General features: G+C 40.4%; 1 protein-coding gene across 1 annotated transcript in view; it reads right to left on the reverse strand.

Moving 5' to 3' along the window:
* The window catches only part of CREB3L2 (cAMP responsive element binding protein 3 like 2), a 119800-nt gene that overhangs the window by 35176 nt on the left and 71794 nt on the right, over window positions 1-12830 (reverse strand). The window contains exons 3-4 of the mRNA XM_077850066.1: window positions 1651-1826; window positions 157-244 (exon numbers count right to left, since the gene is read on the reverse strand). Of these exons, the coding sequence (XP_077706192.1) occupies window positions 157-244; window positions 1651-1826 (264 nt within the window). The remainder of the gene's footprint in view (window positions 1-156; window positions 245-1650; window positions 1827-12830) is intronic.

Consider the following 12830-nt stretch of genomic DNA (forward strand, 5'->3'; position numbering starts at 1 on the left):
AATTTAGCTTTCAAAATGTGTCTTTAGAATCAAGGTTTTAAAGAGCAGACTTCTTGCAGAAAGCAAGCTCTAATCCCGACACTTTCTCCCACATTCGCTTTCTCTGTGCCCTGACATCTGGTCACCTGAAGGAAGGCAGGGAGAGAGTAAACAGACCTTCTCTAGGAGAGAAGTTTAGGAACTGATCCACTTCATGAGGCTCCAGCTTAATCTTAGGAATAATTGTCTGGCACGAGGAATCAACCTGGAGGAAGAATTTCAAACACAGTTTTTAAAACCCAGTAACAAAACTTTAGGGACACCAGGGGAGTTATTTGTCATCAAACTATGTGTCTTCCTGTCCTGGCAGCTCCACTTCTCTCCGCTGGCAGAGGCAGGCTCCTTCTTTGACGGGGAGGTGGCTTTGTTCTTGACCTTTCTCTCCCTGCCAAACCCAGCACTACAGCTGATGGAACACTCAGGATGCCAAAGCCAAAAAACCAAGACTCATCTTTCTATTGTTTTCATGATCATATAAGGCCTTTTATCATGAAATAATCTAGTAAATTTGTAAAGGGCCACGGGCCTCCACTAGTTTGTCCTATAGCAGGAACTAAACAAACCCTCCAGGCTTCCTCGGGACCCACAGCATCTAATAATGAAACTTTCAGTGCAGGAAGGACAAAAGCTCTCTGGCCTATGAGTGGAGCAAGGCTGTGACTGATTTTTCTTAGTTACATACTAAAAAAATCAACTGACCTAACATCTCATGGAACAAGGAGACTAATATATACTCCAGGAGCCCAGTGCCATGAAAAGATCTAGGCAGAGAATGAGAAACGAATTCTACAGGACAGCTGCCGAGGTGCTCTGTCCAGAGTCCCCCATCTTTTCCAAGATGGACTGTAAAGAGCAATAAGCACAAGTACACACCGAAGCTTTGGTGACTCTGCTGCTTCTAGGTGACCTCTTCCTTAACACGTTTGGGTAGATATGACACTTTGCTCAGAGGAGACCTGACTTAGCATCAACAGAGTCAGTGTTTATATATAACCTCTGGACATTGGAAATGCCGGGAGAGAAGGTGAAATAGGCATGTAGGCATGGAATCAAACAAGGAAGAAATGCCCAATTTTGTATGTTTTTCCATGCATAATACAATAAAACTTGGTTGGTGGGAGATCCCTGAATTGGGTCAGGGCACCTCAACATTGTACTAGGAAAGTAAAACGTCACACGGGAAACAACACTTCCATCAGCCCCAGCATGCAAGCCAAGGATCGCATCATTAGTTACTTCCTCTCTTTCCACTGGTCTAAAAGGCAATCCCATGGAGAGTTTGGCATTTTTTAACTGTGGATATCCATCTATTTATCATAATTTTGTAACAGCAATCATTGGAAAAATAAAATAAATTAATCAAAAAATAAAAAATAAAAAATAAAATCAGACTTGCTACCAATTTTCTGAACATAAACTTCCTATAAAGGAAGTAGTATAATCAATGCTGATCCCAGGTCAACATATCCTTACTATACACCTACATATAGGCAATTATATATCTTGAAACACATATAGGCACTAGCTCCTTAATAGGTTAAATGCCGTATTTGAGAATGAGAATCCATGTCTTTTGAGTCATGTGTGTGTACAGAAGAAAAGAGAGCGTACCCCAGGATTCATTTCCAGAGGGGGTTCCTCCTTTTCACAAGGGGTGGAGATGGCTGTGATGGTCAGAGTGACAGAGGGAACAAGTCCTGGGGGCGGCTCCTCTGTAATCGGCTCTGTCTTGATGGTTGTTGATGGAAAGTCTGTAGACAGGTACCATTTCTCACTTTCCACTTCATCTATGGGAAAAAGACAAGCAGACGTATGAATCTGTTCACAGTATCGGACAGAAGTAAAACAAATGACCACTGATCTTGCTCCTCAAAAAAATAGCTCCAACAATAAGCTACTGAGAGTAGAATAAGAGGAAATAAAGTAAGCGTGTGAGAGGAGATAAATGGATAAAGAAATGAATGGTGAAGTAAGAATCTATACTTGTGTTCGCTTGAGTGTAAGTAAGTATGCCTACGGAAACCTCGAGAATACACATAAAAGAAAGAAACCTGCCTTTCCTGGTCAGAGTAGGAAGGAGACTAGGTGGATGGGAACAGAACAGGAAGGAGAATCTCAACGTGTGACGTTTTACACTTTTCGGTTTTCAAACCAAGTGACTGGGTTATCTATTTAAAAATAAATAAGTACATTTTTAAAAAAGATTTCTTTATTTACTTGAGAGAGAGTGAGAGAGTGGGGGGAGGGGAGAGGCAGAGGGAGAAGGAAAGAGAATCTCAAGCAGACTCCCCACTAAGCATGGAGCCCTACACAGGCCTGGATCTTACAAGCCTGAAATCATGATCCAAGCCAAAATCAAGAGTCAGATGCTTAATCAACTGAGCCACGCAGGTGCCCCAATAAGTACATTTAAAATTAAGAAACAGGGGCGCCTGGGTGGCTCAGTGGTTGAGCATCTGCCTTTGGCTCAGGACGTAATCCCAGGGTCTTGGGATTGAGTCCCACATCTGGCTCCCTGTGGGGAGCCTGCTTCTCCCTCTGTCTATGTCTCTGCCTTTCTCTGTGTCTCTCATGAATAAATACCTAAAATCTTTATTTATAAATAAATCTAAAAATAAATAAATAAACTAATTAATTAATTAAAAAATTAAGAAACAAATGGCATGTAACCAGAGTCTCAGGAGAGAGGACTGAGGACCATGGTTAGGTGGGCGCTACTCTTCTGTCAGTGGACAGTTATTTGTTCTCTTTCTTTTTTCTTCTCACTCCCTGTTTTTGTACTCTGGCTTCCCTACAACCCCACTTATGCCTTAAGCCTGACCTAGACTTCCAGAACTTGACCGAGCCCTCTGCAAAATTTCAGAGTTTGTAACAAACATCAGCCTTTGCTGAAATGGACCAAAGGTCTAGAGAAAAGGGCTGGATCTTGGCAAGTGTGGATCTTGGCTCACTACTGGTTTTCATGATTATTACTGGGGGTTGTGACAAAGGAATAACAGACAGACGCACCTCTACATTCTTCTAGAAGCTTACGTCCACCTGTTTCTTGCCAAACTACTTCAGAGCTACTAGCAGAACACAGACCTGAAAAGGAGGGAGATGGGCAGGATAGGAAAAGACCAGGAGATTGCAAACAGGTGCATAACAAGAAAACAGAGATTCCCAAAGTCAGCATTCCTTACCTGAAGCCATGTTTACTGGTGAGACTAAAATAAAGCAAAGATATGTTCCTTGCTTTATGAAAATGTTTAAACACACGTGCACACCCCGCATGCTTAGGGAACCCTGTGTACAGAAGAGCAAAGTTGTTCCCATTAGGAAATGATTTTACCCTCAAGAATTGGACTCAAGCTTTCTTAAGAAAAGGTAAATGAAGATCGTTTAGAACTGTTAGAGGCGGGGAAAGAGCAGGCACAGAAGCTAAAAACTAAATTTCACAATAATTAAAATTGTGTTTCCTAAACAACTTCCTCAAAACCCAAGAAAACGTTAGATTCGCATTTACAAAGGAAAATGATTCCCCCTTTCCCAAATCCAGTTTATAATTGACTTGATTAATTATCCCAGCCCTGAGTTCTTTCCTAAGGCAAAGTAAAGATGGGCAAAACTTCTGTGGGTTGAAGATGTTTTGCTTTTGGAACTGGTTCTATAAAGCTGCTGAGTGCAATGGTGTGATGGGAGAATTTCCATCATTCATGGGGTGCACACCACATCCTGGCCGAGGGGGAAGGGTAGGAAACAAAGGGCCTTTTGATGGCGGCCAGGGGAGAGAGACCACACTGTACTTGACACCGAATTCTGCTGGCCAGATGGGCGCCTGGCTCAACTTAGGGAAGCAAATGGTTGAAGAGCCAATAGACGAGTCTAATACCTCCCTCAAAATAAGCTTAAGAACTAGAAAATTCTATCACCAGCAAGGAAGACACACTCAGGACAGATCTGAGGAGGAGCTGGAGAGATAGAGTACACAGATCACATTTTCTCTATTCAGCAATGACATATGGATGCCTTTGCTTTGTGAAGGCAACACTTGCAGCCTGTCCACACTGCATGGTATTTATCCCTGCCAGAGGCTGGAAGTGAGATAAAGATGCAATACTGCCTCAGTGTATTTAAAAATCAACAGTAAGGAGGCATTGCTGAGAAAAGGTCCCACCAGGAAGTTGTGAGATAAGGCCAGATCCCCTGGCCATGCGCTTATGACTACTTTAATGAAGCTTAATTCTTGGGGGGAGGGGGAGCGGGGACGGGTGAGCAAAAATAAAAACACAAAGCAATACAAAACTATAAGACAAAATGAAGACAGGTAATGCAATCAGTTCTTCCAGTGTAGCTAAGCCAACCTCAAATATAGGTCAAGATAGTTTATATTCTTTTTTTTTTTTCTTAAAGATTTCATTTATTTATTCATGACACAGAGAGAGAGAGAGAGAGAGAGAGGCAGAGACATAGGCAGAGAGAGAAGCAGGCTCCATGCAAGAAGCACGATGTGGGATTCGATCCCTGGACCTCAGGATTACGCCCTGAGCTGAAGTCAGACACTCAACCACTGAGATACCCAGGTGTCCTGATAGTTGATATTCTAAATGCTCAGTGTCCTATAAGCCTATTTTAAAATCATATATATATATGCATATATATATATATGATTATGTATACATACATACATATAAAATTATGTGTATATATATATACACATTTATATTTATACTAGATACAATTTATATGATCATATATATACTATATATGTGTGTATATATATAATCATTACTGTGTCAGGAATGGAGACTGAAGGACAAACAATGATACTTGAATTCTGAAGCAAAACCTCCTCTCTCAAAGACGACTGAACTCTTCCAAGTGAGAAGCCCAAGGAAGTTGCCTGTCTTCCCATGAACTTTGTTGAGGACAAAATACCAGCATTGCCTTTATGCTTCCACTTCAATAAAGTGACTTATTACTCCAACTTAAAGATGATTTTGTTTAAAGATTTTATTTATTTACTCATGAGATACACAGAGAGAAGGAGAGAGGCAGAGACACAGGCAGAGGGAGAAGCAGGCTCCATGCTGGGAGCCTGATGTGGGACCCCATCTTGGGTCTCCAGGATCATGCCCTGGGATGAAGGCAGATGCTAAACCGCTGAGCCACCCAGGGATCCCCATGATTTTGTGTGTGTGTGTCTGTGTGTGTTTAGAACACAAAGTTTGCTTTAAATATTTTTTTAAGTGAAGGGATACCAACCATACTCCTACTCAATTAAGAGAAACACTTTTACAATCCTGAGGTCTTTTATTCTCTTTACAGTTACCATGCCATGAATTCATAGGGAATGGGTTCCAGCAGTTCAGGCTCCTTTCCATTGGTTCTCACAAAGTGTGCTTCTTTGGTGGGGACCCAAGTACCTTGCTTCAGTTGGACCCAGGTACCTTTCTCTTTGGCTTCCTTCTTTTTCTGATCATTTTCTTTCACACACTTCAGGAAGCTATCTCAGCTCTTTGAGTGTTTAATATGCTCAATGTGGACATTAATTCTCTTGGCAAGAATCTTGCCCTTAACTTGTTTGTTTACAACAATGCCAACAGCATGCTGAGTAACATTTAGACTCTTCCAGTTTTGCCATGGTAACATTTGAGGGGCATTCCTTTTTCAATAGTGCCCATTCCCTTGATGTCCACAATATCACCTTTCTTATAGACTCGCATGTATATGGCCAAAGGAACAACTCCATGTTTTCTAAAAGGCCTAGAGAACATATAGCGGGTACCTCTCCTCTTTCCCTTTGTGTTGGTCCTTTTGGCAAATTACTGAAAGATGGTGGTTCCGGCCGAAAGGTCCCCATGGTTTTTGAATTGGAAAGAGGTTTAAGGTCATGAAGCTCAAATACATCAATTTTATTATGAGGAAATTGACATGCAGGTCCAGATCACACAGTGAACAAGCGGCAGATCCATATCTCTGCACTCCTGTAGTCTTTCCATTAAAAAAACAACTAAAAATGTAAATAAATATTTGTGCACAGATATGCTTACCGTACCATTATTTATAATCACAAAACACTGAAAATAACCAAAACAGTAAAGAACAAAGGCCAGTTGAATGAACTATGATGCATCTACACATGGAACATTTATATATACAGTAATAGTATATATACAAAGTCTTTTTAATAACACGTCAAAGAAAGATTTATTGTAGAATATTTTTAAAATCTGGATATAAATTTATATACTATTAATGAAGAAAGTGACAGGAAAAAAAGACGGAAAGGAAGTATGTCAAAATAGTAAAAATGGGATCCCTGGGTGGCTCAGTGGTTTAGCACTTGCCTTTGGGCCTGGGCATAGTCCTGGAATCCCAGGATCGAGTCCCGCATCAGGCTCCTGGCATGGAGCCTGCTTCTCCCTCTGCCTGTGTCTCTGCCTCTCTCTCCCCCCACCACCCCCCTCTCTATCATGAATATATAAATAAAAAAATCTTTTAAAAAATAGTAAAAATAACTCTGGAGAAGAATTCAGAATATGAATGACTTTTTTTTTCTTTAGATTTTATACTATTTTAAAATTTCCTGTACTGGGAATACACTGTCCCTGGATAATCACACATGGTCATGGCCTGCTTCTACCTGCTGTATTTTACAATGCCTTATGATGGTAATTATTAAACAGAAGCCCCGGTTGCTCAAGGGGGTCCCTTTAGAGTCCCTTGACTCAAAAAGTCAGTGAGTACTTTCATATTTGTTCTAAATTGCATAATTGGCTTCAGGTCTATACTCATCCCTCTATCATGTCCATTTTGCCATGTAATTTCTCAGTGCCCTCCTGCTGTGGACTAATCCTCACCTTGGATTAGCTACATGACTTGCTTTGGCCAAAAGGATATTAGCTTCCTAACACAGGTAGTGTCTTAAAATGTACTTGTACAACTGGACTTACAAAACTTATAATTTTGCTATCCTAATTAAAAGGATATGCCAGGACAATCCAGTGACCCCAGGAAAAGGAAGGCAGCCATGTAAAACAGATTTTGTCCCCCAATGAGCCTGACCAAGATCAGCCAACTCCCATCCTTAAACATGTGAGTAAATCTGGTTGAAACTAGGAAAATCACTCAACTGGGGTATCTAGAGTAGTCAAGCTCTGGCAAGGCAGAAACATATGAACTGTAAGAGCAAATGATTATTGTTAAAGCTAAAGAGTTTTGGGGTGATTTGTGACATAGCAATATAGCTAGCTTATACAATATAGCTGAACGTATATACAGGAAATTAAATCCATTACATCAGAACCCACTGCAACAAAATAGCTGTACCTATTTGCCATAATTCCTCTAAACTATCATTTGTGAACCATACCAATAAATCTGTAGATCAACTGATTAGATCTACCAGTTACATCATAAAAGAAATGACATGATATGAACAAAGTCAGCCAGTACAAAGTTTGGTGAAAATAACATTCCAGTGGCAGTTGACAGTAGAGTTTTCATCCTAAAAACTACTTAAGGGTTGGCTTGTACTCTCTCTCTCACTGGAAATAAATATCAAATCAGAGAAAACAAAAGGACATATGTAACCTATGAGGCAGGGAATTAGCAAAGGGCAGAGTGAAAGGGAGTAAGTAGAACATATATCACAATTTTCCACATAGACTTATTTTTGTAGTTTTATTTTATTAGAAAAAGATCAGTAACGCCACCCGGGCTCAGAGCTGAATTATCCTCAGATGTTTGAATAAAAACAAGAATCAGTACACTCTACACCCACTAATTTCTAAAACCTGAAGCTCAGATATGGAGGAGAAAAAAACCCTTTTTTTCCTAAATTATGCTTACACGCCTTTTAGGTTTCATTTCAGAAGGAAAACATCACCCAATAGGGTCAGTAGTACATACCACCAGGCATATGAACAACCCCCATATCATCTGATTTTATTTATAAACAGCTTCCTGTCAAAGGTCAAACTCAACTGGCACATTTCCTCAGCATCCCCTTTTAGTTATCAGCAAGGAAATAAAAACAAGCCAGTGTCTCCTAGTGGTGAGCAAGTCCTTCCCCTCCAAGGACAAAATGGAGCTGCTGTGAGAAATGGGGCTAGACTCTAAATAAGATGACTCACACCGCAGGGTGCACGGGAAGGCCAGGAAAGACAAAATTGAAGCCAACGTGGAAGCAACACCACAGTGCACATCCTCAATCACTTCCATATGCAATGCATAAATAACTTCATCGAATAGATCCTGATTCCTTGGGAAGGAGGGGAGGAGATTAAACTCTAAATTAGCAGGAGCCAGGATCTTTGCAAATATGTTACACACATACTTATATATGTATGTGCACATATGTATATAGTGTGTGTGAGTATGTATTCTTAAAAAGAGAAATCACATGGGGGCAAATACCACTTATATGATACATACACCCATATATATCCATTTGCTATTTATACAACAGGACTAACGTGAAAAGGAAATTTTTGTAAAGTATGCCTCATCTAAATACCTCAGCATTTGATAACTATGTTTGCTCTTTGAAATTTTTCAAAGGAGTTGGCAAATCGGGAGTGAGTTTTGCTGCAAACAGCTCTTAAAGGAAGAAATGCTACTAAAGCTGGGTTCTGGAGCCTGGGAGAAGGGCAAGAACTCAGCTGAATGTGTCAAAATCCTATTAAACTAGAGCCCACCACATGTTGGAATGGAAGTTAGAGGCCAGTCTGTCCATGGTCCCCTCCCCGAGAGCCTTCACCCTGAAGTAACCTTCGGTCATGAGTGACATGATGAAGTGTGGAAAACAGTAAAAATAGCAAATGCTCCACTGTGAGTGTTTACTATGCGCCAAGTATTGTTCTAAGAGGTTTACATGTATTAACCGAATCTTAAGAGCAGCTTTGTAAGGCAGGCGGGCACTACTGCTACCCACATTTTCTAGACAAGGAATCTGAGACTAAATAACTCATCCCAAGTTACCCAGCTGGTGTGGGGCAGATCTGGGATTCACAGCTGGTTCTCTTTGCCACTTCAGTATACCGTTTTTCAACAGACCAATAATTAAATAGGTCTCTAGCCAAAAGTGATTTTATTCAGTTCATGTGTTTTAAGACCATAATTAGCCCCTACAAAAGGTGCAATATTGGTTCTTGCTGTCTTCTCAGCTTGGTTTATATAGAATCCAATGCTCCCGAAGATCCACAGATTAAGATCAATGAATAATAGCTAAAATGTTTTGAGTGTTCGCTACATGCCAGGCACGTTCACTACTGTTCTCAATGTTTTTGTAGATCAGATGGACCTCTGTGATCAGCACAATTTCTCTCAGATGCCTCCCTGACTCCGTGTCCTTTCAGTGCCTGTATGGAGAACCTCTTTCCCTTACTCTGGTCATTCCTACTGTGGCCAGCTGGTGCGTTATAAATTTAATTCTGCAGTAATCTGCTTAAAGACAATAATATTTATTTAGTGCTTACTAATTGACTTGCCCTGTTGTGAATATTTAATACACATTAATTCATGTAATCCCTACCACAGCAGTATGAGGTAGGTACTATATCATTATTTTCATTTTAAAGATCAGGTAAGTGAGCAACTTGCCTAAACTCACCCTATTAGTAAGTGGCAGGGTCCAGGGTCAAATCTGAACAATCTGACTCTAGAGATTAGCAAGTGTTCTGCACTCAGCCTCTCAGGTCCTCCTGTAGGATAACATGTTTAGAGTATGAATTAAATACCTATAGAACAAATGGTTGACTTCGAAAGATTTATTTAATACACACAAAAAAATCTCTCCTGTATACTTCTTTTCCTTAAGCAAAGTTATGTCTCTCATGCATGAATATCCAAAGTAACTTCAATTGCCAGATAGATGTGCACATTGTTTTCTTCTGCTATTCTAACATTGTAATGGTTGGGCAGACAAAGAAGTCATTCATTCTTTTTTTTTTTTTTTTAAAGATTTTTTTAAAGGGGAAGCATCATTATTCTTTTTGCCTATTATAAAAAGAAAGTAAAGGTGATACCAAGAAAGGAGGTGAGTAGCAAAAGAGCATCTATCATAAACCCAGGCATCTGACTCAGAGAGGACAAATGCTCCTCTGCTTGTCCAACCCACCTCTGTGGCTCCAGCCCACCCACGTCAGAGGATGGGTTCTATCCTTGCAGATGACTTAGGAACTATCTACCTTTCCTACCTTTTCCAACCCCCCTCTATAATGGCTCTGACCAACTGATGTTCTTGTCACCAGCTCAAATGAAATGTGATGAAGATTCAGCTGTTTATTGTCTCTCTGTGACTTTCTGTCCAGTCTCACCTCCTTGGAACATCTCAACCTCACGATGTCTTCAACATGTCACACTGCAAACTCAAGTCACCTATGACTCATCTCTACCTTTTACTCCACATACTGGATCATGGGCTATTCGTGCTACGGGTTTCATCTAATTATTTCAAAACCCATTATTTCTTTGCCATGCATGCTACACACCCTCCCTTTCCTCCCTGTATTACTGATCTATGTCCAGACACACCTTCCATGCCCTGGCATCATCAGCCATGCAACATTATTTTCTTCTAGTCTTCCCCAAAACACCATCGTATTTTCCTAAAAATCTGTTTCCCCAAAAGCCGTGAGTCTTGGCTCCTGCCAGGCTTCTCATTTACCAGCAGCATTGCTCATCTTTAGCTCACAGTCTATAGTTTTCAGTCCAACCTGTGACAATAGCTCCATAAATTTAGGGTCTCCATACCAAGCAAGACTACCCAGCCATCCCTCACCCTTGTTACTACTAAAAGCCCAACTGGCTTAATCAGAAGGAAGATGATTATTATTTACGTCCCTGGTCCCACCCTCTCTAGAACCTGAAACAGCCATAGTTACAATCCCTTATTTCATCCAAAATAAAATTACTTTGGCTTGTGCATCATAGAAATATTATATCAGATCACTTCAGTACTTGTATATTTTATGCTGGGTCTGTTGGTATTTTATATATGTTCTAATTTTGTTCCTAAGTCATCTGCAAGGATAGTGGCCATGTCTAGTTCTCTCTGAACAGACTTAACTCCAGTACGAAGTTTCTTCTTTAGGAAGAAGACTGAAATTAAAGAACAAAGCAAATGAATACCTAGTGTCCCAATTTAATTACAAAGGAACATGACTAAAATAGAGTAATTCATGAAGATACCTACCATGTGGTAAGGCACAAGACTTGGACTTCCAAATATAAGCTTTTTTCCCCCCTAAATCAGAGTATAAAAATATCCACAGACATTTTACTTGAATGTTTCTGCTTATCTCTTTATAACCTTCTCTTTCTCTCTCTTCCTCTCTGTTTTTGTAGACAGAAAACCCTGCTTGGCGTATGGTTAACTGCCTTAATCATGGGGAGAAATCAATGAACTGGATGCAGGATGTCTTTCTGGTGGTTTGGAAGGCCAAGCCCACATTCTAAGGGCTGGCTCTTGTGGATGCTGAGCCCACATGAAATTCTGTAGCTCTAGTGTTTCACAGAAGTCTATAGTCAAATTCAGCCCTGAAGATAGATGACTCCTATGTAATCTTAGATCAGATTTTCTCAACCTCTTTTTTTGGAGGGGAGAGGGTGTGCAGGCTCTTCTGAGGATCTAAAAAAAGGTGTAAATGTTCTCAGCAGAAAAATCGACAAATGTAGATAGCCCAAAATGTTATATACAATTTTAGGGGTCTACAACCCACCTGGCTCCATGATAAGTTAATAGGATAAGAGCACCTACATATACCCTATATATCTGGCGTGGGGTTCAAGGAGGGGGGAAGGGGAGAAAAGAGGAGGGAGAGAACAAGGAAGGAGAAGATTAAGGAAGAATTGGAAGATGGAAGAGGAGAGGTTTTTAAAAGGGAAGAAACAGGGACAAAAAGAAAGAGAAAAATCCTAATAAACTAGGACAGGGTCTATTCAAACTATTTATCACTTTCTTTTAGGCTTAGGAGCAACTACAGAAGAACTCCACTTAATCTGAGTAAAATTGGACAAGGAGGGATCCCTGGGTGGCGCAGCAGTTTAGCGCCTGCCTTTGGCCCAGGGCGCGATCCTGGAGACCCGGGATCGAATCCCACTCGGGCTCCCGGTGCATGGAGCCTGCTTCTCCCTCTGCCTATGTCTCTGCCTCTCTCTCTCTCTCTCTCTCTCTTTTTTTCTCTCTCTCTCTCTCTGTGACTATCATAAATAAATAAAAATTTTTAAAAAATTTTAAAAATTGGACAAAGAGATCTGAATTACTGGCTTTTCCAGGTATAATGAAATAATTAACTCATTATCCATCACTAGAAACTGGGACTCCTAGTTCTGCTTAAGCTCTTTTCCCAATGCAAGAGAAAAAGAATATAAAATTTAACGTGAACAGCAATTATTAAATACGTATGCATTGCCCAAAGAGCAGGTCCCCTTCTCCAACAGGGAGGGGACCTGCTTGACAGAGCACATGGTATAAGAGGGATCCTTGGAATTGATCCTCCCTCAAGGCAGATGCAAAATCGGGGTTCAAATGAATAAAATAATTCTGCGCCCATTCACACAAAACTCAGGAAAATACTAAAAGTTCCCCATCTACTCATGTCCACTGTCTTAACTTTGATTTCAAAGTCCCAGTGGTTACTCTCCTTGTTCATGATTCCCTATTTATTGTACAAGTGTTTTTTCTGGCATAGGAAAGTGGCTTTAATTCAGAAAAATACCAGTATTTGAATATAGACTGTGGATCAGAAACCCTTTGCAAAATATATTTGATCCACACTACCTGTCCCCAGCATATCATTAGCACA

Source organism: Canis aureus, chromosome 15 (genome assembly GCF_053574225.1).
Source record: "Canis aureus isolate CA01 chromosome 15, VMU_Caureus_v.1.0, whole genome shotgun sequence".
NCBI lineage: Eukaryota > Metazoa > Chordata > Mammalia > Carnivora > Canidae > Canis > Canis aureus.